The sequence below is a fragment of the Protopterus annectens genome, chromosome 1.part0 (assembly GCF_019279795.1).
Source record: "Protopterus annectens isolate FY-2018-M chromosome 1.part0, PAN1.0, whole genome shotgun sequence".
Lineage (NCBI taxonomy): Eukaryota > Metazoa > Chordata > Ceratodontiformes > Protopteridae > Protopterus > Protopterus annectens.
The window spans coordinates 1,409,327,307-1,409,354,045 of record NC_056725.1 but is presented as its reverse complement, the minus strand read 5'-3'; the positions used below and the strand labels follow the sequence as shown (position 1 = coordinate 1,409,354,045).

General features: G+C 38.2%; 1 protein-coding gene across 1 annotated transcript in view; it reads left to right on the top strand.

Annotated features, from left to right (window-relative positions):
* LOC122798433 (HHIP-like protein 1) overlaps positions 1 to 26,739 on the top strand; it is an 861,110-nt gene that overhangs the window by 806,104 nt on the left and 28,267 nt on the right. The window contains exon 7 of the mRNA XM_044067362.1: positions 14,016 to 14,097. Coding sequence (XP_043923297.1) covers positions 14,016 to 14,097 — 82 coding nt within the window. The remainder of the gene's footprint in view (positions 1 to 14,015; positions 14,098 to 26,739) is intronic.

Here is a 26,739-nt window from a genome sequence, read left to right as displayed (position 1 = left end):
CTCTATATATATTCCTTTTACATCCTCTCCTCCCCACTGCCTACATGCCTATTCTCTCAAATGTATCTTTTACCTTTTTCATAAGATGTACTTTTCTACTCAAAAATAAAATGAATCTTAGTCTAACTGTTCTTTTTTATCTTCCTCCTGGCATCTCTTCTCCTTTAAATTCTTTGCACCTCCTTTTTCCTACACTTCTCCTCTGATTCACTTCTTTTGCATTTCATATCTATGTATAATTTCTTTTTTTTTTTGTCTCTCTTCTATGCTAACAATACAATTGCATAAAAATTGTTATTTTTTTGTACAGAGATTGTTAAATGTGCTATGTTTTTGGAAATTGTTAAATGTGCTATGTTTTTGGAAATTGTTAAATGTGCTATGTTTTTAGAACACAGAGCCTTATATGTGTAATGTATTTGTAATTTGGAGCTTTTCTCCCCGGGCCTCCACTGAAAACGGGCTTTCGAGCCCAGTGGACTTCCCCGGTTATCAAACTGGAAGTAAATAAATAATAAATAAATCGACTATATATATTCCTCCAGTGTCTCACTTATTTTAAACATCTACAAATGCATTTGAATTATTTTTCCTCAAAATTACTTGAAGCCATCCAATATACAGAAGCTGAAACCTGAACTGCTTTTTACTGAACAGCAGATGTATGTATATAAGTAAATAAATATATGTGTGTGTGTGGGGGGGTATGTATATATATACATATATATATATATATATATATATATATATATATATATATATATATATATATATATGTGTGTGTGTGTGTGTGTGTGTGTGTGTGTCTACTTGAAATGCTTGAAGTTGCAGAACATCGAACTACACATCATCAAGGACAAGATGATCAATGTTCTACAACGCTGACCATCAAAGTAGACTAAATTAAAAAAGATAAAAATTCTGCTTGTAAGTTTTTCTAAATCAGCCTCCACATCCCCTGCTACTTTAATATACCAACTCTGAGGTCACACTACAGTAAAGAGAATGGTAAATTTCTCATTCTGTGCCATTCTCTACATAGGTTCATAGGTTGGTATTAGGCTATCGGCCCTAAGGCCTATACAAGCCTGGCCATAACAATTCTCTGGATATTTCTTCCCACAATATTTACTTCCCTGGACCACTGTCTAGCAGGGAGACTGACGTGATCCCTGGGGTGGATTTCCTATCTCCCATCCAATCGTCAAGGTTCCTTTTGAAGAGGGCCAAGGAGGCACTCTGCTTGACATGTATGGGCAGTCTATTCCAGAGCATGGGGAGTCTCTGGGTCAGGAACCTATCCCTCCAGCATGTTTTGTTCATTGTGATGACAAGGTTTAGATACCTGGAGCATGTGGCTCTGAGGGATTGGGATTTCTTTAAGTGGAGCATGTCCAACAGCTCAGGATTTGATATGGCCTTGTATATTAACCAGAGATTGCCCCTGAGTAGACGATATGCCAGAGTGTAGCTGGAGTTTTTTAGATGGTCAGCATAGGGCATCTGCTTTAGGCCTGTGATTCTTTTAGTGAGGTATTTCTGCGGCCTTTCCAGCTGTTGCAGATATCATGTGAGGTACTTACCAAACAGGGCGTTGTACTCTATAATGGGTCTAATGAGGGATGAGTACAGTGGGACAATGACCTCCTTTTTTTTGGATGAAAAGCCCTTAGTGATGAGGTATGCCACATAGAAGGATTTCCTGACTGTTGTGGCGATGTGGTTATTGAAGGTGAGACCACTGTCCACCTGTGTTCCTAAGTCTCTCATCACACTTCTGGTGTTTAGTGTACTGCCACCTATGTGGTAATTCATGGGTACATGTTTTTTCCCAAAGGGGATAACTATACATTTCTTGGCATTAAACTTGAGCCCATGGCTCTGGCACCAAGCATCTGTTTCTGTAAGGCCCTTTTGTAGAATATCCACATCACTTGGGGATTCAATAATGGCTCCCAGTTTGCAGTCATCTGCGAACTTTGTTAGCTAGAGTCCCTTAGTGTTGGCCTGTACTTCAGAGAAGTAGATGCCAAACAAGAGTGGTCCCAGGACTGAACCCTGAGGTACTCAACTTGTCACTTGTCTGGAGCTGGATTTGGAGTCAGGTACTATTACAGTCTGGGTAATGTCAGTAAGCCAGTTGGCAACCCATCGAGTGATGTAGGGATTTATGCCCAGCTTAGTAAGTTTATCTATGATTCCAGAGTGGGGGGGGGGTGATGTCGAAGGCCTTGGCAAAGTCCAGATAGGCTGTGTGGACCACCTTACCCTCGTCCACTGCTCTGGAGGCTGATTCAAAGAAGTCAATCAGGTTCAGGAGACAAGATCGGCCCTTCACGAACCCAAACTGGATGGGGTCCAGTGTTTGAAGGTTGCCAATGTCTTTCTTTATAAGTTCCATGATAATGTGTTCCATGCCCTTGCATGAACTGCAGAGTGATCTCGGAGTTGGTATATTTTAGTAGCAGGGGTATGGGCGTTTTCACGTTTTAGGGTTTTTTTGTTTTTTTTTTTGAGTTCGATATTGCAGAGTTTCTATCCTCTGGCCCTCGATGATCAGAGGTTTGATGTGCAATTTTGATACTCTGAAGGGGACCCATATATATGCATTTTATATATATATATATATATATATATATATATATATACATATATATATATATATATATATATATATATATATATATATATATATATATATATATATATGTATATATATATATATATATATATATATATATATATATATATATATATATATATAAAATAGATGTCTGAAGTGTGCTTTGAGCTATAAAGCAATGTCTATTCTTTTTTGTCTATTGGCAGCATTTATTCCTTGACAGTCTGGGTGCAGAATACTGTTGTTCCATAAAAGACTTGTAGCATCCTCATTCTAGTGAAAAAAACTGTGGTCAGTCAAAAAGACTGACCTGTAGTGTGTAGAGATACAGATTTGTATGAGTGGCCACCTGAATTACATTTTATTCAAATGCTTAGAATGGTCATAATCACTGTGTACCTTCCTCCCTAAGCAGGAGATGGCTGAACCAGCATGCACCATTTTTTTCTTTTGGGTAAAAGAGAGAAAATGCCCAATTGCCAAACACAGTTTAGCTACAGGAGTTGGCAGAACAGTTAATGAGGAGTGTATCCATTCAGTACCCTAGCCTACAGTTTATAGCTTCAAAGCTGTTGTATATCAGGCCCGTGGGAAGGTTATCAAGCCTATCATATCTTTCTGTTTGCAGCCTTCCTGCAAACAAAAGATTCTGATGTTGTTTCTCTGGCTGCAGTTCTTATGATTATCTCATTTTTCATGCATTTGCTGAACAAAGGTCATCAACAATTTTACTTAACTCTCTGTCTCAACTACTTGTAAGTACAAATTTCATTATGCCATTCCGAGGCATGCTGCATTATCTACCATATCAGTTATAGGTGCTTTCATTTTTACCACTTGGGCTTGTAGTGCCATCCAGAAATTGTCCATAGAAATGATGCATAGATTAATTGATGCCACTAGCTGCCAGATCTCTAAGAATTAATTAGGAAGGGTCATAGGTTTCCGATATATCAGATATTCTTCCTCAGGCTGAAGGACCTGCTTTTCACTCATGTTATCAACAGGTGAAGAAGATGTGTTACTCCAATAATTTTCTAGCCTGCTTTCAAACATGCATTATGATTTCATGAGTGACATGTATTTATCCTCTTTTTCAAACAATACATATCTCCAAAATAAAAGTTTAGATAGGAAACAGGGCTAAAATTCTTAATGCTAGCCAAGAGCCTGAGCAAAATAGCATTTTGCATGATATGAAGTAACTGGAGATCCCACTTTGGGGAGTGCTGAATAGTCAGAATAACTAGGAAGGATAGAGGGGAGAGGTACACAGAAAGAAGATTATAAGAAACAATTACTCTCTGAATCCATGAAATTGAGAGGGCTGTGGCCCTTGAACTGGACTACCAGAATGACTGGTAAACAAAACGTTCATAGAGATACATAACAGGACTTGAGGAGACTGAAGGACTGGGAAAGGGGAATGAATGTGAACATAATCTTAAATGCATTTAAAGGGCAGACTGGGTAGCTTAACTGTCTCTCTGGCAACAAGTAACTGAAACATATTACAGTAGTTCTAAGGAGAAATGTCTGTTTCTTGAATTTGTGTCAACCTTTAAGTGGATAATATTTATTTTCACTTTTTTGGGTAGGGGTCGCAAGTCCATTAGTGATCCAGTTGTTCAAGTTTTCAATTCATGAAGTTTCTCTTCTGAATAAAGAAAACAGTTCAAAGCAGAATTTAAAAACAGGACATTAGAGGTAACAGAGACCCCTCCCTCCGTACTCACACACTCTTCTCAGTGCAAAGGACTTTGCTTGTTTCATATCCTTACTTAAATAACAAACTGCAAAGTTGCTGCACCTCAGAGAAAACATAATCCATCTTCCTCTTCCTCCAAAGACCTTCTTCAGATGGTTTGTTGTGCCTTGCAGCAGCTTTATTTCCTCAGTCTTTAATTGTTCAAGCTGTATGTTCTCAGGCTGGTGTCCCTCCAAATGTTCATGCATTACTTATTGCAAAAATATGCAAAGGTGCCAGGATATTTAATTTAGTCTTCCCAAGGTTGATAGGTAGTAGAGAAGGAGCTTTTACCATTTGCATATTTTAATAATGATCACTTATTTTCCATGCTGGAGTGTCCATTAAGTGAGAATATATATATATAAACGTGGGGGTGCAGTAGTGCTAGCCCCTGCTATAAAATAATTTAATTTATACAGATTTCCACAAAATTCTGACCTCCTCAAGTTTTTAAGTGTAGTATTTGTATGTAGTCAATGTAATTTGATTCATGTTCATAGGTTCATAGGTGTATATTAGGCTAACAACCACTAGGACCCTTATAAGCCTAACAGTGCAACCCAAATGTGACTCACAAATTTGATGTATATAGTGTTGATTTATTGCTGCCTCTGTCCATCAGAGATAGCTGTGCCAGTCCAGGGGTGAATTTCTGATTACCCATTCATTGTTCCATGTTGCACTGAAATGGGGTTAGGGAGGAACTCTGCTTCACATGGATGGGAAGCCTGTTCCAGAGAATGGGAATTCTCTGAGAAACATATCAGTCTTTTCAACATGTCCTGTTTATGTTGCAAGCAAAATGTATGTCTTTTGATCTAGTAGATCTCATGATGTTGTTTTGCAGATTTGCAAAAGGCTCATTCAACAGGCCAGGGATGTCTTGTAACCAGGCAAAGATCACCTCTCAGAAGTCTGTATGACACCAAGTAAAGAGACAGAGCTCTGAGGTGATCATTATAGGGCATTGTGTTTATGCCCTGTATCCTTTTTGTAAGGAACCTTTGCGGACATTCAAGTTGCTTCATGTGTCTGGTCAGATACATACCAAAAGGGACACTGTACTCTATGGTGGGTCTGATGAGGGCCATGTGCAGTGGTATGATGACCTCTCTGACCTAGATGCCATGCTCTTACTCATAAGTTGAGTTACTCAAAGGCTAAGTTACTAGCTATATGAGTTCCCAGATCCCTGACTAGTGAAACAACTTTTAGGGGTGTTTTATAGATAACATAATTACCCATAGTGGCCAACTTCCCAAAAGGTATTATAATGTTTCTTGGTACTAAGTTTTAAGGAATGCCTTTGGCACCAAGTGTTTGTCTGTGTTGGACCATCCTGAAGAGTGTTCTTCTCTTGATGGGGTTCAATGGCTGCTCCCAATTTGCAATCATCTGCAAACTTGGTTAGCCAGAAGCCTTTCAAATTGGCTTTGACCTCCAAGAATTAGATGCCAAAGAAGACCGGACACAGTACAGAGCCCTAAGGGACTCCAATGGTGACCCAGCCTTTTTGTGGACGTGGTTTTACTGATCCTAAACACATCTCAGTAACTACGCAGGTGTCTGTATTCCTGAGTGTGAGGAGGGCTTAGAGGAAGTTTATTTATTTACTTATTTTTATTTAGGCTTCTGGCATTGAGCAGTAACATCTTGAGGATCAGTTTAATTGATTTTGCTGTGTTGGTAGGTTTGTCAGTTTGCCATTGCCTGAAAAAGGCACTATGACAATGGATAAAGTTTTAGCCAATATTCAAAAGACTCAAGGGGAAAGGTGCAAACCATCCTTGGCAAAGCAAAGCGGTCGGTGCACCATATCTTCCCAAACTGAAAAATATTGGATGCCCTTATAATGATACCAGAAAGACAACCAGTTGTTAAAAATCAACCATCTTTTGCTTGTATTGTGGCATCATTCTCAGTGATGATAATATGCTGCTCAATGTTGGGTTCATACCATCCTGAGACATGTAGTCTGAGGGCTCCATAATGTCTCTCTTCATATAGTCCAGGGAGATATATCTCCGCTCATTTATACCTACATGAGCTATGATGGAGTCACACTGATACCTGCCATGTAATGGCTAGAGTGCAAGTGTGATTTGGTGGATCCTGGCTCCAGATAAACCAGCTAACCATTATCTTCCCTTTGTTCTGCCTGTTAGAGGGGCATCAGTATGTCTTATAATGGTGTCTCTTATAATGAGAGTACTGGGAAATGTGTTTGCTTGCCTTAGGGGATTAGTTTTGGGGCTACACTGAGTGTGACTATATGTGTGGTGTTATGTGTTGCTTTTTCTGAGTGCCTTTGGGCTTCCTGTGGCACAGTTTTGCCAACAGGTGGTCTACGAGATCTTTGTTGTTTAAGAAGATTGTTTTAAGTGCCTTAGCATATGTTAGTCAATATGTGTTCTGTGTGCTATGTGAGGTAAGTGTTGTGTGCTTGGTTTCAACAACCTGATATGCGCTAGTATGAGAGAGTTTAGCCTCCAGTGGCATTGTTTAAGTACACCTTTCACATACTGTGTTTGATTTACTCAAAGAATAAATGGTTGTTTGTAAACATGAGGCAATTGCTACATTGGCTCAAGATACCCATATCCACCAAGCTAGCTGCAGAGAAGTTAGGAAATGTCATATCCATGCTGTCCAGTCCATTGACTGGTGAGATACAAGTGGGTGGTGCATTATGGTTAGAAGGCTATTAATGATGATTTACTGCTGCAGACTAATAAGGGTGCTTTATTGGGGCAGATTATGCTAAACAGTATTAAATTCTACTAACTTTAATGTTTACACAATACTGAATTCCACTAAAATTGCCATAATGTCTGACTAGCTGCTCTAAGCTTGTCGAAAAGCAAGGTATTTGCTCTATATTTACATAGGGAAATTTTGTTTCTAGGTTATTGATACTGTGAAACATGTTAAACCAGCCCTGTGCAAATGTGCCAAATTTATAGCAACACAAAAAAACAGAAAACTAACTAATGAGCCCTCTGGCCAATAAAACAATTACATTATGAGCCCTTTTATGTATTTCCCAACTCAGATATACGAGGTAAAGACCTCCAGTAACAAAATGAATATACCCTGCCCCCCTAATGTAAAAACACAGGAGAAGAGACCCATAAGTGCAATGCTACTACAAACCATTTAAATAGCTAGCTGGAAATCCCTTGCTGAAGGTGATTTCAAGATAGTCTTAAAACACTAACTTTGAGAAGAGCAATTTTTAAAAAAAAAATACAGTGATATGCACAAATAAAGGCAGGAAAAAGTAGCAATCACTCAACACATAGTGTGATTTAGTAATCAAAAGTATTTGAATTTGCCCAGATGACACTGGATTCAAGAAAAACACTTCTGGAACAGAAATGAATACAATACTGATTTTAGACACCTTTCAAACAGAGTGCATTTCATATTTTTTAACAATAGTTACACTGCCCCCCCCCCCCCCCCCAAGCATTGGCTTCTTTTAAGAATTTGTTTCAGGGATTCGTATATGTGTAATTAACTTAATGTATTTTTACCTATAGCCAATCTGTATAACATGATTTCATTTAAACAGTCCTCTCGTAGGCAGTTTTTTAAACTGGATAACTCACATGCAGTATAGCACTGACTGTTTGCTTTTCACTTTCCATCTTTATTAGAAAAAGATTAACACATCATCTATGCATATGAAAAAAATATTGAGATTACAGGAGAATCAACCCTAACATCTCCACAATGGTGGAGCACAGATACATACTTTTTTTTTGTAAACAAATATGATGATAGAGATTCTACCAAAAAGGATCACAAAGAACATCAAGCAATACAACTTATAGCAATATATGTAAAGTTCTTAATTTATATAGTACTGTTTATTGTTCTCCAGCATTATGTTTCTTTACTGTGTTCAGCTACAGTAAACATGGATTCGTTCCTATAAGAAGCCATACATGACCTACAGAGTAAGTGATATAAATTACAAAGCTTTAAAGGATTTTTTCAAATAAAAAAAAAATCAAGTAAACATGCAGCCATATTTTCTGTTACATTAAGTCCTTTCAGAAAAGTTTACTTGTGAAATAAATAATGCATTTATTGGTATTTATTTACCCTTCTTTCCCTCTCTATTTGAATTTTGTTCTATCCTTAATAGGTGTTCTCTTTCTATACCGACTTAATTTCCTTTGGCACTTGAGTAATCAAAGCTTGTCAAAAAATGGCAAATAATGTCTCAAAAATTTGAAAGCAAAGAGCAGCAAACAATGTTGTGATGAACCTTTGCAGATTAAAAGGAGCTTCATAGATTTAACAAAAACTGGTTGAAGCTTACTACAATATATGGAAGTAATTTTATCTTGTAAGCATACATGGTAGGGTCAGATAAATCTATGATCTGCACTGTGTTTTGAAAATTGTGAACATCTAGAAACCACTAAAGAAAGAAGAAAAACAAATGTTTTATTTATTTTTATTTATTTATTTATTTATGTGGCAGAAATGGAAAGAGAATGAATATACAAAAATCCAAAAATGTATCAAAACATAAATAAGTAACATTAAAATTTATCAAGAGTAGGGATGTATTTTTTTTTTACTAGTAAAGATCTGTGAAATCATACCTTTTAAATTATAGCCTATCAGGTAACTTTTCTGAAAGGATTTGGGAACCCCAACAAGTGACTTGAATAGGGCTTAGTTTCATATAAAAAAATGACAGTTTTATACAAATGTCTAGCTATGATATGATCATAATTTTGTGCATTTCAGGTAGAATGTTTGCTTTGTGGAAGACACATGTATGCAATTAGCACAGAATGGAAAGCAGAATAACAGTTAACTATTTGGGTTCCGGCGTGTAGATCGCGAGACAAATGCCCGACGATGCGGCGGTGTGAAAACAGCCAAAAGCAGACGGCCCCTAAGGCAAACTAGTGCTCCAAAACAGTTGCATAAACACTCATACACCCAAAACAGTTGCATAAGCACTCATACATCCAAAACAGTTGCATAAACACTCATACACCCAAAACAGTTGCATAAGCACTCATACACCCAAAACAGTAGCAGAAGCAGTCATAACACCAAAACAGTTGCATAAGCACTCATACACCCAAAACAGTTGCAGAAGCAGTCATAAAACCATTACTTACCCTCACAGCCCCAGTTGTCCACGCAAACACAGCAAACAGTCAGAAGCAGGAAGTAAAGTCCCGAGCAATGCACAGCACATTTTACCCGAGAAATGCTGCATAGAAAAGCAGGTCATGTGTCAGGTAAACCCTTAAAGGTACAGACAAAGCAGTGTCAGGGTCAATAGAACACACACACTATAACCTGTCTGTGTACTAGTAGTAAGCATGTCACAGCAGGGTGTCTGTAGTATAGGACAAACCCAGATAACAGGCATGCCTGCAACAAACAGTACCTACCCTGCTAGAGCCCTGAGTGCAGTTGTAGGTGTGAACATGCTAACCTGGTAAAGCATGACACACTAACCCAGTAGCAGGGGATATAGTAGCTGTAACCCATCCCCCACCCCACAGGAAGACATGCAGCTTCTGCTGAACACGTCCACGTTGTCCCTGTTACAGGAGTATAGACAAGTACCCAGCCCCATGTAGGAAGACAAGGGTGCAAGACAGAGGTACCTCCCTAAGTAACATCTGCCACTCAAGCAGACACCAAGCCCTAAACCGTGATTGGCTGGCAGCAACAACAGGGAGTTAAAGGGGGCTGGCACAGTACACACAGAACCTGTGCTCAATCAGGCATCGTGGACTCTAAACAGAGTACAAGCATACGGCAACCCCAGGGATGTGTTAACTGCAGACATTGCAACCATAGGGAGAGACAGTCAGAGACGGTTGGAGTGCAAAGCTGTACAGGGCCATTGAGACAGACAGAGTTACTACACACGGTATAAGACAAGGAGGTGTGAACCGTGGCCTACTGTCTGGAAGGGACTGTGTCCAGGTTCAGTAGTATATCCCATACCAAGCTCCACCGGCTGTGATGGATTCTGAGAGACCATCTACAAGTGCTGCAACCATGCTGGAATGTATGTATCTGTATAGCCCTGGTCTGATTGGCAACAGATACAGCACAGTGCCCAGCCAACGTGGCAAACCCATGCTGGTGTTGGAGGGTACCTCTACCATTTGGAACGTGAGACACCACCAAAACGGTACTGGGCATGTAGTGAGCGGAGAACGAAGGCATGCAGAGGACGTGCCATCACTGTTCGGCAGGAAGAGGGTGAGGAATTGCTGAAATCACTGCCACACCAGCACGGCCCAGATGCAACAATGGCACAAGTGGCTACATTGCGAGCAGAACTGCGGCAGAGGGCAGTAACTGGTAATGAATTGCCAAGCTTGGTAATGCAGAGTGTGCTAGGCACAGCAGATGACAATGTACTGCAGGAGATGCCTTGTCGAAGCATCACCAGGGTACGGCAGCAGGCACGGGCATCCATGGCTACACCTCCAGCAACCCTTGCAGATATTGATGCCAGCCAGTATCCACTCCGTAGTGGCAGCTTCATGGCCGTGAAGGTCGGATATGGATGGTACCGCCTTGGTAGTACTTACTACAACACAGAACCTGACTGACCTGTGCAGGTCCGACTTTGTTCTTGGTGATGGCACCTTTCCCACACGGGCCGATATCTGTCGCCAGCTATATACATTACATGGCTGTATTGGCACCGCCACCTCAATGAGGGTCGTACCCTGGTGTACTGTCTCATGACATCTGCATACACCACTTTGTGGGAGGTGCTGAGGGGTATGGCATCTGACCAGGGATGCACTTTGTCACCGCAGTATATCATGACTGACTTTGAGAAGGCAGCAATGAAGGCATTCCTAGAGTATTCTGAAGGGATGCCTATTCCATTTTGCACAGATCATCTGGCGACAGATCCAACATCACCACCTTGTCGCCTCTATGGCACGGACACTGCTTTCTCCATTGCCATTCGCAAGCTGATAGCGTTGGCATTCCTACCTTTGGATGATGTTGTCCCTGCATTTCTGGACATTGTGTCTTCCTTACCAGAATGTGCCCAGCCGATTGGTGTATTTCTAGACCATCATTATGTCCGAGGCCGACCACGCAAGTATGCATCCCGCTGTTCAGTACAGACACGAATGCCATCGTCATACCCTCTGCGGTTCTGGAATGTGTCCGATGTCTCTGAGATGGACTTCAACAACCAGGTGGAGGCGTGGCATTTAAGGTATTACTGGGTCGCCCTACTGTACAGCTAGCTGACCTTTTGTGTGTTCTGCAGCAGGAGCAGAACCTGACGGATACCCGACGTGAATCTCTTCTGCGGGGATGCCTGTAACACCGCGTAAGAAGGCTATTGTAGTAAGGAGCAAAGCACATCTTACAACATAAGTGTGACTACACTAATGTGCAGGATTGCTGTGGCACATTTCTACAAATTATGATGCTGTCTGGGTTTCGTATGCACCAAGCACAACACACATCACATTGCATATGCAATTAATAAAGGCTTTGCCCATAGCACACGGGTTCCATGGTACCACTTTCATGCCCACGTGGCATGCTATCCCAGCAGGATTTTCCAGTAACACTTTCACATGGTGGCTTCTAAGGGGGTGCACAGTGTATCACTGTGGTGGTTTGTATCTGCCACCTGTGGTTAGGGTGTAGGGGTTCCCTCAATTTTGACAGGGAATTGTCCACAGTCCTTTGTCACTGCAGTTAAACTGTCATCCTGCCATGTGTCCACATCCAGCTGTCTCACAGGTGGGTGTCGCACCGCCTAGGTGCCTGGACCCTAACTATTTAAAATGATTTGTGTTCCTATTAAGTACAGCTACATTATATGTTTTTCAAAGTAAATGTCCGGAATAGGAACTGTGGCTTATTTATTGCCATTTTGCCTAATTCATTTAAGTAAATTTTTTAATATTTTAGGTCTCCTTTTATATCTGAAATAAAGCAGAACTACAATTTTAAAAATTATACCCCTTGCATAATATCAGTATCTTACTTGTCTGGTGACAGTGTGCCTTAATAAAAGTCAGCACTTTGCTCTGAGTATGCATTCTGTGATAGAAAATGATCTGATCTGCAAATTTGTTTTGCTTACAATTTTGGTCTTATTAGTTAAAAATGGGAGAATGTTGCATTCACATGGCTGATCCTTTACATTGCAGTTTGAGTGTTACATTGTAATGCATTTAAAGATGCTGTAAGGAGCATACAATCTTAACATGTGCATCACCTTTTTCTCTTTCTTTCTTTTGTCATTTCAAATACATTGTTTCCTATTGCCATATGATTAATATTGTATGCAAATTAAATGCTTAAAATGCAATTTGCCGTCATTAAGCATATGAGGCTGTAAGCTTTTGCTGTAAATTTTGGCCTGTTTTTAGAACAAAAATGTCTCCATTAATATAATCAAATAGAAAGAAGCATTCTGCATTTATTACATTACATTACTCTTACTGGTTTTGCCAGCAAATTAGTCTTTAAATGTTACCCTGAAAATTATTCAGTTCTGTCAAAAATATAGTAATTGCGATGACAGGTTGCTGAGCTCACATTCCCTGAGCATTAGGTGCCCAAGTCACAAGATTCCAAGGGTCAAACTTCCAAGGCCTGTATTACACAGGAACTTGTAGCACGTACAGTTTCTATGTATGTGCTAACATTGATTCCATTGTTTAAGGAGATTTCTCCCATCCTCTCAATGCATTTATGTTTGGTAATTTGGTTCATTAGTACATTATGCTTTTGATCTTTTATACAAGAATCAGTTACATTTTATCAAACTGAGAGCTAACATGTCATTCAAAGGACATTTGTTTAACTGATTTGGGCCAATTGTTTGCGACTGTTTATCATTTGGCCACTCCTTGTATGCCCCCAAATTTAATAGTAATGATATACATGTGTGTTCAGACAGTCTTCTTCTTCTTTCGGCTTTTCCCGGTTAGGGGTCACCACAGCGGATCACCTGTCCGCTCATGATTGGCAATGGAGTTTTAAAGTGTCGAGTTGCCAGCCCGGCGCCCAACCTTCCACAGAAGGCACACACACACACTCACACCTAGTAAGGAAGTAAATAAAACCAGTGCACAGAGTAGTTACAATAAAAAGGCAAATTAAAAAATAATTATGAATCGCATCAAAGTAGTACACTAACAGTGAATGCAGTAAGGGAGTGTCTAGCAAAATATAGCCTTTCTCCTGCTTTCTACTACATCAGTTTTATTGTATGAAGTGGCATGCAGCTGTAATTACTTCCTTTACTTTAAGGGACTAGAAAACAAATACTCAGGTGTGATGTAATTATACAGAAACTTTCAGTTTCACATGTGAGCTAGAAAGGGTATCTTTAAACGTTAAAGATAACAAACTATTCCAAGCAGAATATAGCTGTACAACACAAAATATTCATCCTAAATGGGATATTAAAGATACTATGTTTCTGTAAGTACTATAGGAATGTTACTTTTATTAAATTGCTAATAATTCCTGTAGTATAGGGATTCCTTGTATTTATCCTTATATGATAATTCAAAAGAAGAATAAATATTAACAAAAAACTTGTACTTCTATTTTAAGGAAAAATAACTGTTCAATGTTTCCTTTGCCTAGGTGAATTGTACTTTGTAGCCACAGGAAACCCAAGTGCAGCCATACCTGCAGGTGCCATGTATAAAATAACAGATCCCTCAAGGTAAGTAATTCAGATGTTTTAAGATAAGTTCCATCCAATGCCTGTTATTGAATCCAAATAAAATGAGGGGATGAGCCAAATGTTGTCCAGTAATAAATTCATTCTGTTGACACGATTACCAGGTGCTGCATCGTAACAAGTCATTATGTAAAGCGCACATCATAACATGACTTCAACAATGCTGCCGATGTGCCAGTGTAAGAAGGATGTGTAAAAGGAAATTGTATGTATTTATGGCTTATATCTCTGATAATACAAGACTGAATTCTTATCTGCAATCATATTTTTCTCTATCAGCCTGGAGGATATCACTCATAAAGCAATTTATTCACAGCTATGAATATAGGATGGATTTTCAATGTTAGCTCAAAACAGCTTTCTTACAATATAGCTTAAGGTACCTTAATATTTTAGTCTAAGAGAGGAAGGGCAAAACAAATAATACTGTGCCTTCGGAGACTTAAACTTAAAAGTATCCTTACCACAGGATATGTACCCAAAGAGTGGCGTACAGCAACAGTGGTCCCTCTCCACAAAGGTGATGCCTCAACGGATCCTGGAAACTATCGCCCCATAAGCCTGACTAGCTTGGTCTGCAAAGCTATGGAAAGGATCATAATGGACCTCATAAATAAAGATATTGGGGACATACAGACTGCCTCTTAAACCTGGTCAATTTCTTTGAAACAGTCACCAAGGCCATTGATGAGGGGAAGATGGTCCACACAGCCTACCTGGACCTCGCAAAAGCCTTCGATACAATACCCCACTTGGGAATTATAGATAAGCTCACCAGCTTAAATATAAACCCCTATGTCACTAGATGGGTTGCAAACTGGCTCAAGGATAGAACCCACATGGTTAGAATTGCCATGTCATACTCCAAACCAGTTACAAGTGGCGTCCCTCAAGGCTCAGTCCTGGGACCTCTCTTGTTCGGTATATATTTCTCGGAGGTACAGGCCAACATGGAAGGACTGTGGCTGACCAAGTTCGCAGATGACTGCAAACTGGGCTCCATAATCGACTCTCCAGCCGACACAAGCATCCTCCAAAAGAGCCTCATAGAAACAGACAACTGGTGCCAGAGCCATGGCCTCAAGCTAAACGCTAAAAAGTGTATAGTCATCCCCTTTGGCAAAAACAAAGTGCCCACACATAGGTGGTAATCCATTAAGTATGGAAGAAGTAATTAGGGACCTGGGGACCCAAGTTGATAGCAATCTCTCATTTGACAACCACGTGGCCAAAGTGGTTAGAAAAACATTTTATGTGGCACACCTAACCTTGAAGGGATTCACATCTAGATCAGGGGAGGTCATCGTGCCTCTTTACTCATCCCTCATCAGGCCCATAATTGAGTACAATGCCCCTTTTGGTATGTACCTTACCAGACACCTACAGCAACTGGAAAGACCCCAAAAGTACCTCACCAAGAGGATCAAAGGGCTCAAACAGATGCCATATGCTGCCTGGTTAAAGAAACTCCAGCTCTACTCAGTGGCATACCTCCTGCTCAGAGGCGATCTGTGCCTCACGTATAAAGCCATGTCCAACCCGGAATTAATGGACATGCTGCACCTCAGAAAATCCAAATCCCATCAAGCTATGCGCTCGAGAGACTTGAACCTCAGCACTGAAATACATAGGACATGCTGGAGGGACAGATTCATAACCCAGAGGCTCCCTTCATTCTGGAATAAAATCCCAGTCCAGGTTAGGCAGAGTCCCTCATTGACTCTCTTCAAGAGGAATCTTGATGAGTGGATGGGGGATCGTAGGTTTACCCCGGGTATCACTTCTGTGTCACTGTTAGACAGAGGCACAGTATACTAACCTCGAAAAAGGGCATAGCAAAATTAATTTAAAATGGGTGGCAAAAGCCAAACACACTCTGGCTAGGCTTATAAATGCCCTAGGGCAGATAGCCTAGTATGAACCTATGAACCTAAGTATGAACCTATGAACCTAAGTAAGAGGACCATATGAATTGTTACCTTACATGAGATTTAAGACCTGGGTAAAAGTAGTAGACGATGAATTACTGACAATTTTCTATTGTTACAACAGCCTGCACTAAAGAATAGATCACCTGATCATATAGTCTTAAACCAAGAGAAGTAATCAGTTTAGAACTCATTCTGATTTTTGTTTTCAGAACAAAATGTTGACTGTAGTTCTTACAATAGTGCTGTACCGCTTTCATATCAGAATACAAAACTGAAATATCAAAGAAAAAATAACTAATTCTTGGTATACTGATGTTAAATACAACAGATCATTGGGTGAAAAGTCCTCATGAGCAATGTTGGGACCAGGAGTGTGGCTAGAAATTTTCATTTTGCACTCACAGACTCATTTTCCTGTTCCTCCCCCACACTTCATTTAAAAATACACACCACTCTAAGTTTACCCACTCTATATTTACCAGTTGTGTGGATTATCCTCAACCACTGCACTCTTGAACATGAAAAGAGAATGTACTTAGATGACTAACCTTTCTGAACAATTTGTATGCAGAACTGCATTACAGTAATTAAGGGAGATGTAGACATAGCCTGGTGTTAGTATACCACAATGTTTCTGATAAATGCTCAGTAAAAAGATACTTAGCTGAGTACAAAGAGTATGCGTGGCTGCATCCTTGACTGTGACCATTGCCTCTGATGGTAGCATGCTGTAAACTAGTGCTGCATTTACTTAAACCGCACTATCATGCAATTGGTCAGGCATGGTACATTTCTGCAGAACTGACACAGGAAGCCCCTCTCATTGTGAGAGCTTCTTCCTGACTTAATTGCTACTAAACTAAGTTACTAATTAGTTACTTCTTTTAATATTTTGCTGATATTAGATCAGACATTATTTACTAAAATATGTTAATGCACACTTGATGACACTGATGACGTAATACGTGGAGTGCTGTGATTATGCTATGAAGTTTGGAGGAAATTTAAGAAAGATGCTTAACAATATTTTGTTAAGCATCTTTCAGTACAGTTAAGCTTTAGCGTCTTGCTAGAAAATAAGAGAAGCCACCACAATGCAGTGCTTGAAAATTTCCACAGCTTTAAAAGCTGCAATACATTTGCTGTCACACAAAATGTAAAAAGCAAAGCTATGGTAGAGTGAAGTGACTAGCAGTTTTTAAAACCATACATTCATCAGATGGGCACCTTGTTTTTGCCCTTTATCTGTGTGGATGTGCTAAGCGTTTTATGATTTTCAGAGTTCTACACCACCTCATGCTCTTAGCCCTTTTTTCTGTAACTGGTAGTTCATGGAACAGATAAAGCACCATATACTGTAAAGAAGTCTTAATGTGTCTCTCATCATAGCTATTTATTATGTTCTAAACACAGATATCAAGAATCACTTCACAGGTTTGCCTCACTCTCCTATTAAGGTCAGTTTCTTGACAACCATGCCTCAAACACAAAATAAGTTGGTTACTACTGTAGAAACAATCACAAGCCTGAATGTTTGCATCCAGATTTTGCTGTCTGTATAAAGCTCTTGCTGAGCCCCAGACAGCCTGTGTTCAGCTAGCAGCTTGGAGGAACATGGCCAGGGTGGATAGAAATTAGTAGCTGATGCTGGTTTGCACATCCTGGAGACAGGGAGGCTGTCTAGGCTCACTCCTATAGCACCATTAAGAGCTGAGAGTATACTGCTTGCTCAGAGTGGTTGTATATGCACAGCCGTGTGCAAGCACCTCACTAGGCAGCAGTTACAGGAGCTCACATATCTGCTACAGGGTGGGAGGGGGTTAGAGCACAGTTTCAACAGCAATGTGATGCTGCAGCAGCATCCTTGATCTCCTCACTGGCCCCAGATATGGGTAAGGTTGAGCCCAGGGAGGAAAATGCTGGTCCAGTAGATTTGGTGAAGGAGGAGAGTAGCTGGTGGAACCTGATGGTCAGCTTTGGAGAGGGGGAACCAAAAAAAAAACTGCTGCGATCTGATTTACTTAAAGTAAATCATTGATCTCTCATTATGTTATTTAATTACTTGCAGCAATGTAAGTATAGTGAGAGAAATGCTGTACAATGACAGCACATGGCACCATTGACATGCTGTACCAGACCTATCAGTTCACCAGCAGCCAGTAACTGATGTGACCAACAGCAGCTTTTGTTGTACATTGTACTGAAATATGATTTCTTAAAGGAAAATTCCACCTTAGAACTCAAAGAGCATGTTTTTTGTCATTGTATCTTTGTTTTCTGAGCTATTATAATGCCTCAAAATCATTCCAAATGCTTACTTTACAATTTAATGTGTTTCCTACAAAATGATGACTGATAGGACCTGCTTTGGTAATGTGATCTTGTTTTTTTTTTTTTGCTTTCATTCCCAGAATACAAATCAGGCTCTCTTTACATGAGTCATGCTAGACATAAGGAAGTGGCATTGTTTTCTCATGCCATTAAGATAGAATGATAGGAGTGTGAAGCACTGTCATCTAACACACCTTCTATAGCAGAGTCATTTCTGTGCTTCCTTGAGTGAGCCTCATTTATGTGTTTGCCAGAGCCTGCTCTATGCTATGAATAGCTGTTAGGGACTTTCAGCAAATAAAGTAGGTAAATAACAAACTTTTGTAAATGGATTGTTTTTTAGTTCTAAAGGAGTTGACAAACTTTCCCCCACACTCTCATTCTGAGATGTGAAATCCCTGCAGTAAATGATCTTTGCTGTATCATGTACAGCTAACAACTACTACTACTATTGGAAAGTACTAGAAAGTAAGTCTGTCACCTACTTCCCAATGCTTTCAGTGGGAATTTTTTTTCTGTCTCATGAATGATGCAGAACTAAAATGTGTTTTACTAGTTTCTTAATTATTTCTGTCATATTCATCCACATTTTTTACTATTTTGTAGTCATTTATACTTTGTTAACCAGGAAAGTGAACTGGTCCCAGAGCAACCCGGGCTATATTGGCAAAGATAATAACAAGTAATAAATGCACTTAGCAATATAAAGAAAACTTACTGCCATAAAGACATTTGATAAAGATTGCATGTACAACACATAGCCAAGGTGTAACAGTGAATAAGTAAAACATTAAACAACTTTTACTGGAAAGTATACATTAATAATGCTCAAATCTATTATGTTAACTTTATTATAAATAATGAATTATATACACCCATATTCCACAACTCATAATGCTGTAAGATGTTATTGTTCTCAAAATTACTAGGAATCAGCAAGTGAATGTTTTATGGCTTTACAAAAGAAAAGGCCAGAGGATAATTATATTTACATCACCTTTACTATCCTAGGGTAGTACAGAAACATACTAAACATACAAATTTTATAATGGAACAAACATTATAGTGGAGCCTAATAATTATTATGGTGAAAAAGATCTGGGACATGTAGTGTAGGAAACAGGAGGTTGAGCAGGATGATGACAATTATATAATAACACATGCATGCACATGCTCCACCAATGTGTGTATATGTGTGCATCTGTATATATATATATATATATATGTTTGTTAGGTAAATACATACATACACACACATACTTGCACATCCATATGTCAGTGCATGTGTGACTATTTACAAAAATATCTATTGCATATTTCTCTAGATGTGTTCACACTGTACTGCATCCCAAATATAGTATTATACATGTTACAGACATACATTTTATGGTTTACTATCATAAATTCAAAAGTAAAAATAAATAATGTCTTTATTTTCGAATTTATGCATCGAAAATGAACATTTTCGAATAATAGTAAACTCGAAAACAAGGGTGTATTGTCGAAAATGTCGCTTGCGACATTTACGGCGATACACAGCACGCCCACCCTTCCCATAATCACCTACCTACCTAACCGAACACACAGTTATGCAGGAGGGCTGCCCTGCACCTCTGGGGGCTGTGCCCCCCACACCCCCCTAACTTAATATTCCAACTCCGAGATCGCACTACAGTGAGGAAAGGGATACATTTCCCTAACTGCACTGTACCGCGATCCCCTCCCATGACCGAAAGTTAGAATTGCGAATGCACAGTTCATTCGCAATGCAAACCTTCGCTCATGTCACCTTCCATAATATGAAGTATTCGAACATCTGATGTTCGAATACTTCATAGCCGTGCAAATGCACGTCAACATAATGATAGCAAACCACATTTTATACATACATATAGCTATGTGTGTTTGTGTATACACACATATGGATCCACTATAGAATTTCAAAATTCCACAATCCCGATGTTCTAAATGCTGATGCTCAGAACCTCGAGATTGTGGAATCTCGAAATTAAAAAGCAAACAAACAAACAAGAATACATAAAAACACATTTCCTCCACACCCCCTGCACCTTGCATATACTAACTCCAATATCACACTACAGTAAAGAGAATGGTAATGTTCCCATTCTGCACTCTGTGGCGATCTCCATTTACAGGTATCGAGATTCCACAATCTTGAGGTTCTGATCGTTGGTATTTAGAACATCGAGATGGTGGAATTTTGAAATTCTATAGTAGACCCACACATATACAGTTACACAAAATTTCCATTTTGATTTGTTTTAAAGGACATGCAGTACACACAAATAGGCATATAGTTTATATCTGCTTTATAATACATATATATGTGTATGTGTGTATACACACAAAGACAGAAACAGTCAGAAGTGTGCATTTAAACACAGTTAAAGTACTTCTGATTTCCTTTTCTTAATGTTTTAATGCAGGGGTACATAGCAAATATATCTTCTTCTTCTTTCGGCTTTTCCCAGTTAGGGGTCGCCAGGGCGGAACTCCGGTCCGCTAATGATTGGCAGTAGATTTTTACGGTGCCGAGGTGCCAGCCTGACACCCAACCTTCAACAAAGGCAAGCCCATGTATGCATGTCTCTCGTACACCACTCGACCGCAGGGAGGACATGCAGACTCCACACAAAAGGCACTCCAGCCGAGAATCGAATGGGAGAACCTCTTGCTGTGAGGTGATAATGCTACCGCTGCCCCACCGCGGCATTAAAACTTTCATAGAAGAGAAAGCAAGACTTCTTCTTTCAGCTTTTCCCGATTAGGGGTCGCCACAGTGGAACTCCGGCCGCTAATGATTGGCAGTAGGTTTTTACTGTGCCGAGGTGCCAGCCCGACACCCAACCTTCAACGAAGGCATGCCCATTCATGCATGTCTTTCGAACACCACTCAACCGCGGAGAGGACATGCAGACTCCACACAGAAGGCACTCCAGCTGAGAATTGAACAGGAGAACCTCTTGCTGTGAGGCAACAATGTTACCCCTGCACCACCGCAGCTTAGCAAACATATATTAAAGTAAATTCAACTGTATATTATGGTTGTCATCAATAGTCACACTTTTTTTGTAGACTAGAAAATGCTCATGCATTCTACTGCTGTAAGGACTGACTCAAAGTTACAGGGAGTCTCTTACCATGGGTCTGTGCACCAGATATGCATTACATTCTGGAGGGGTGTCACAAAAAAGCAAAAAGACCTTTTTTTATAAACAGTATCAGTGTTCTCTTGTCTTTCTTTCTGTAGTTCTGTCCTATGTGTGCATGAGAGGAGTGCTTGAAAATAGTAAATGTGTTGATACTTTACAAGAAAAAATATTTTTTGAATTTTCTTTGAATGTTGCAGAAATATTTGATACTGCATTTAAGTTATCTTAATCTATAAATTATTATAAATAGCCAACATTTAAAGCTTAGTAGTTCAGTACTGTGATACTGCTTATGTAAATTTGTCAGAAGAGGTGACAACTGCCTTTAAACCCCTGACTGATCTAATTATTTTGTTTTGCTATGAAAAGGGAGTGTTAAGTTCCCCTCCTTTCAGTAATAAAAACAGTAGAAAAAATCCACAGCTTTCTGTCTTTTTTATAGCAGCTGCTGTGCTCCTGACATTAGCAGGATTAATTGCCCATCTAAGATTGACAACAGTACCTGACAGGGTAAACTACAGATTTCTCTGTGTCTATGGTATGTCATGCAAGTAGAGACAAATTCCTTTGCAAAGTATGTAAGACGTTAAGCCTAGAAAAGTAGGTGGGCTTTCCCTTCCTTTGTTTCCAAGGCAAAAAAATGAAAGTTGTGAAAAGTACAATCAGGTTTCTTGTACTTACACAATATTGGAACCATACTGTAGGGAGAAGAGCAACCTAAAGACTGAGTTAAACTGTAGGAGAGGGCAGAGTTTTTCTTTAAGTAAATAACTTCTCCTTGACTGCATTCTATGAGTGAGACAGCAAAAGAGAAGTCAGTTTAAGACAACACTAGGCCAGTTTTGTAAGGTGCTCTGAGTTTTAGTGCAATATGTAAATTACACATTAGTGGTTGCATTGCTAAAATATCACCAAAATAAGAGAAAAAAACGGTTTAAGGAAAAGCTAGTATAGTGCACATTTTTGTATATTCATAGTGACAAAACTAATTTCTCTATCATATCTGATTTTATGTTAAAAAAAGAAAGATCTTGTTCAGACAATATAATTGGTCTATGTACAAATGACAAGGCTATAGACCCAAAGGAAATATTTATTAAACACTTCTTTAGCATTTCAGCATAAAGCCTACAGAGAGTAAAACAGTAAAAAAAGAAAAAAAAAACATACTTTGAATGGCCAATACAAACGATTAAACAATAAATCAATTAAATTCAAAAATACTGATTAAATCTTACAATGCCAGCTATAAATTATATAGTATATATTTCCAACTACATCCAACATTCAAACCTCTAGTTATAAAAGTATCATATTTTAAAATATACACAGTTTTCTTATACAATTTATCTTTCGGTAAATTTTCTTCCCCAAATTTTACAATCACTTGTTCTAAAATAGTACCCTGCAATAAAAGAGCATTACTTTCATGATGTTGTTTAAAATGTACTGCAATTGCACTTTCTATTTGTTTGTTTTTTATATCTCTTATATGTTTTTGTAACCTACATTTAAAAGCTCTTTTACTCTCTCCAATATAAAATAAATTACATGGACATCTGAGGGCATAAATACTGCCCTCAGTAGCAAGCAAAGGTTTTGGTGGCAAAAAAGGGAAGACTGTTAATTCTATCAAAAGACTGAACGACATTCCTATAGTTGCAACACTTACCACATGGAAACGTACCTATCATAGCAATATTTGGAAAGTAACCTATATGTAAAATAGGAAAAACAAAATAACTATGTACTAACATGTCTCCTATACTACACCTCCTTTTTATAGGATATCAAGGACTTATTGTTAATTAAATTACACAATTCTCTATTTTTTACCAAAAAAGACCATTAATATTTAAGTAGGTTAATCATTACATCTGAAAAAACATTATAGATAGTAACAGGTAAATATATTTTTTAGATTTATATTCTACCCCATTATCATAGACCATATTTATAATGTTATAAGGGGTAATAAATACAGTCTCATTTTCATTACCTTCTATAACTTTAGTATAAGCCTTAGTCAGTGTCTTGCTATTATAACCTCTCTTAATAAACATGCCCGCAGTTCTGTTGGCTTTATTTAAAAAATCTGATTCTTCATTACAATGTCTCCAAACGTGTAATAATTCCCCTTAAGGTAACGAAGAAATTCGATTTGGGGAATAATAACTATTTCCATGTAAATATTGCCCACCTTCATTAGAATTTCTATGTGTACTTGTTTTAATTTTACCATTATGCATACATGACAAATGAATGTTCAAAAAAGAAACTCATTGGCCTTTTTTGCAGACCATCAAACTTAAAACCAAATCTATTATTTTGTAATACATTGACAAAAACATCTACTTCATTACCACCCTAACAAATAAATATTAAATCATCTGTGTATCTAAAATAATTAATAATATGTTTATTCATAAAATTATGTCCATATAACTATTCTATTTCAAATAAACCCATAACTAAATTAGCATACTTGGGTGCAAAAGGAGCACCTATGGTAGTATGCTGGATTTGGTGATATATTTCATTATTAAAAACAAAACAATTATTAGTGAGGCAAAAATATAGTAACTCAATTATATAATTAGAAACAGAACTATCACCTAAAAGTAATGTAAAGCTTCTATACCATGTATATATTTAATATTAGTATATAAACTCTTAACATCCAAAGTTAACCAATATATTTCTTCAGTCCAACTTAACCCATTCATCTTGGTTAAAAAATCTGAGGTATCTTATTATATGAAGGTAATTTTATAACAAATGGACAAAAATAGTCATGTAGAAACACACCTATATTATGTAAAAAAAATTTTAGATGCTGCTATGATAGGCCGTTCAGGTGTATTCATTAAATACTATGTATTTTAGGTAGACAAGAAAAAGTTGGTAAGCTGCATTTTTGTACACTAAATTTTTTATCAGTATAATTTTTACTAAAATACCCAACCCATACACTTTATTTAACATTTCTAAATATTTTCAACTGCTAGCTCATGTATATTTCTCATTATTTTTACACATGTATTTTTATCTTCCAAATGTTTATAACATGCATGTAAGTATTGGACATAAAGCATAATAACAATATTGTTGCCCTTATCTGCCAGTTTAATAATCAAATGTTTAGTATTACTTAAATCTTTTAGAGCAATACATTCAGCCTTGGTCATATTATAACAAACATGACATTTTTTTACCATAAAATCATTAAATACTTCTTCAACTGCAAAATTAAACATACCAGAAAAGTGTTACACAGAGTTATACAGTAGGGACTATTCGACAGTTAGCACTTCCACACAGGTCATTATTTTTATCTAAGACAACTTGAGGCCAGTTTTGTAAGGTGTTCTGAGTTTCAGTGCATTGTGTAAATTATAAATTAGTAGTTACATTATGAAAATATCACCAAAATAAGAGAAAAACAGTTTAAGGAAAAGCTAGCATAGTGAACCTTTTTGTATATTCATAGTGAAGGAACTTTAATATCTCTATCATATCTGATTTTATGTTAAGAAAAATCTTCAGGCAATACAATTGGTCTAGCTTGCTTTCATTTATTATGTGAACTTAGTACAATATTTCTAATTTATGTACACTGACTTGTTACACTATACCCATAATGTCAGCTTACAGATGTATTTCACAATCTAAGCTGCAAAAAGTAAAGACATTTCTTACAATCATCACAATGTGGGATAAGATTAAGGATGTCTGAACTTCATTAGGCTGACAGCTTTTCTTTCAGACACACAATTGAATATTACTGAAAGCAAAATTAGGATTGTTTGTACTTTAACATGCTATCCATTGGTAGTTTTTTAATATGTTTTAGAAGCTTAGTTATTAAGAGAAATAATACCTCAAAACAGTTTTACCAACTTGACAAGTGACAGGAAAAACACTTCCTAAAAATGTCATCTAGATCAAGGTAATGCAAGCTCTAGCTAGTTCCTTTTCATTGGTGGGTGGAAGTTCTCCCTAATGTGGGTTATCTGAGAATGAGAAGTTAACCCCATTTAGATGTTTTTAGTCAAAAACTATTTGATAAAACAAATTGGAAATCTGTATTCAACTTTGTTTAGTCATCTGTGGATATAAGGGTTTCATTGTTTACTCAAGATTCAATTAAATTAATAAATTTAATCAAATCAATGCAACCCAAATCCTGCAGCATAACTAATTTGAAATCATAGTACTCTAAGTGTGATGAAGTCTCCCCACCCATGATGAGTGACCTCTGAGCTATTGTATAGAGATGAGACTATAGGTCGTTTAGCCCCTACAAAAAATATTTCATTAGCATTGTTTGTGAAAGAAGACATTTCCTTATTGTCAGCATTATTTTTATACCGAATTGTGTTCTACTGTTAGTCTTATTAATTAGCAACTATGTGTTGTTTCCGGGATATTATTGTATTGTACTTTAGAGAATGGGTGACCTGTTCATCACCTCCCTGACTGCAGAATGAACATTTTCCAGCAGGTTGTTAATGTATAGATAGTGCCCACTGAAAAAAGAACCCAACAGTTCACAGCAGCAAACTAAGCTGCCACAAAGCACAGACATTTAAAAAATAGCTGACATTTGTTTACACACACACACACACACACACACACACACACACACACACACACACACACACGCACACACACACACACACATATATATATATATATGTGCAGTTCTAAATTTCATATGATCAAAATTCATTTGACTGAGACCAAATTACCTAAACTTCATTTGACCTAAAAGTCATTTCACTGACAATGAGCACTGGTAGTCTGTAAAGCACTGTAAGGCAAGTAAAAGGTATATGCCCTGTTCCCCACTGTAGTGCAACCCTGGAGTTAGAATATATTGTTAGGGGGGGTGTGGGGGCACAGCACCCCACATTGGGGTGTGTGAGTGGGCGTAGCTCCCTTCAAAGTTCAGTTTTACTAAACAATATAAAGTCAAACCACAGAATACATAATCAAACTTGGTTGGTGGGGAGCTACGCCCCCTCAACTATATATTCTAACTCCAGGGTTGCACTAAAGTAGGGAACAGGGCATATATTTTTTACTTGCTTTACAGTGCTCTACAGACTACCAGTGCTCATTGTCAGTGAAATGAGTTTTAAATCAAATGAAATTTAGGTCATCTGAATTTCGATCATATAAAATTT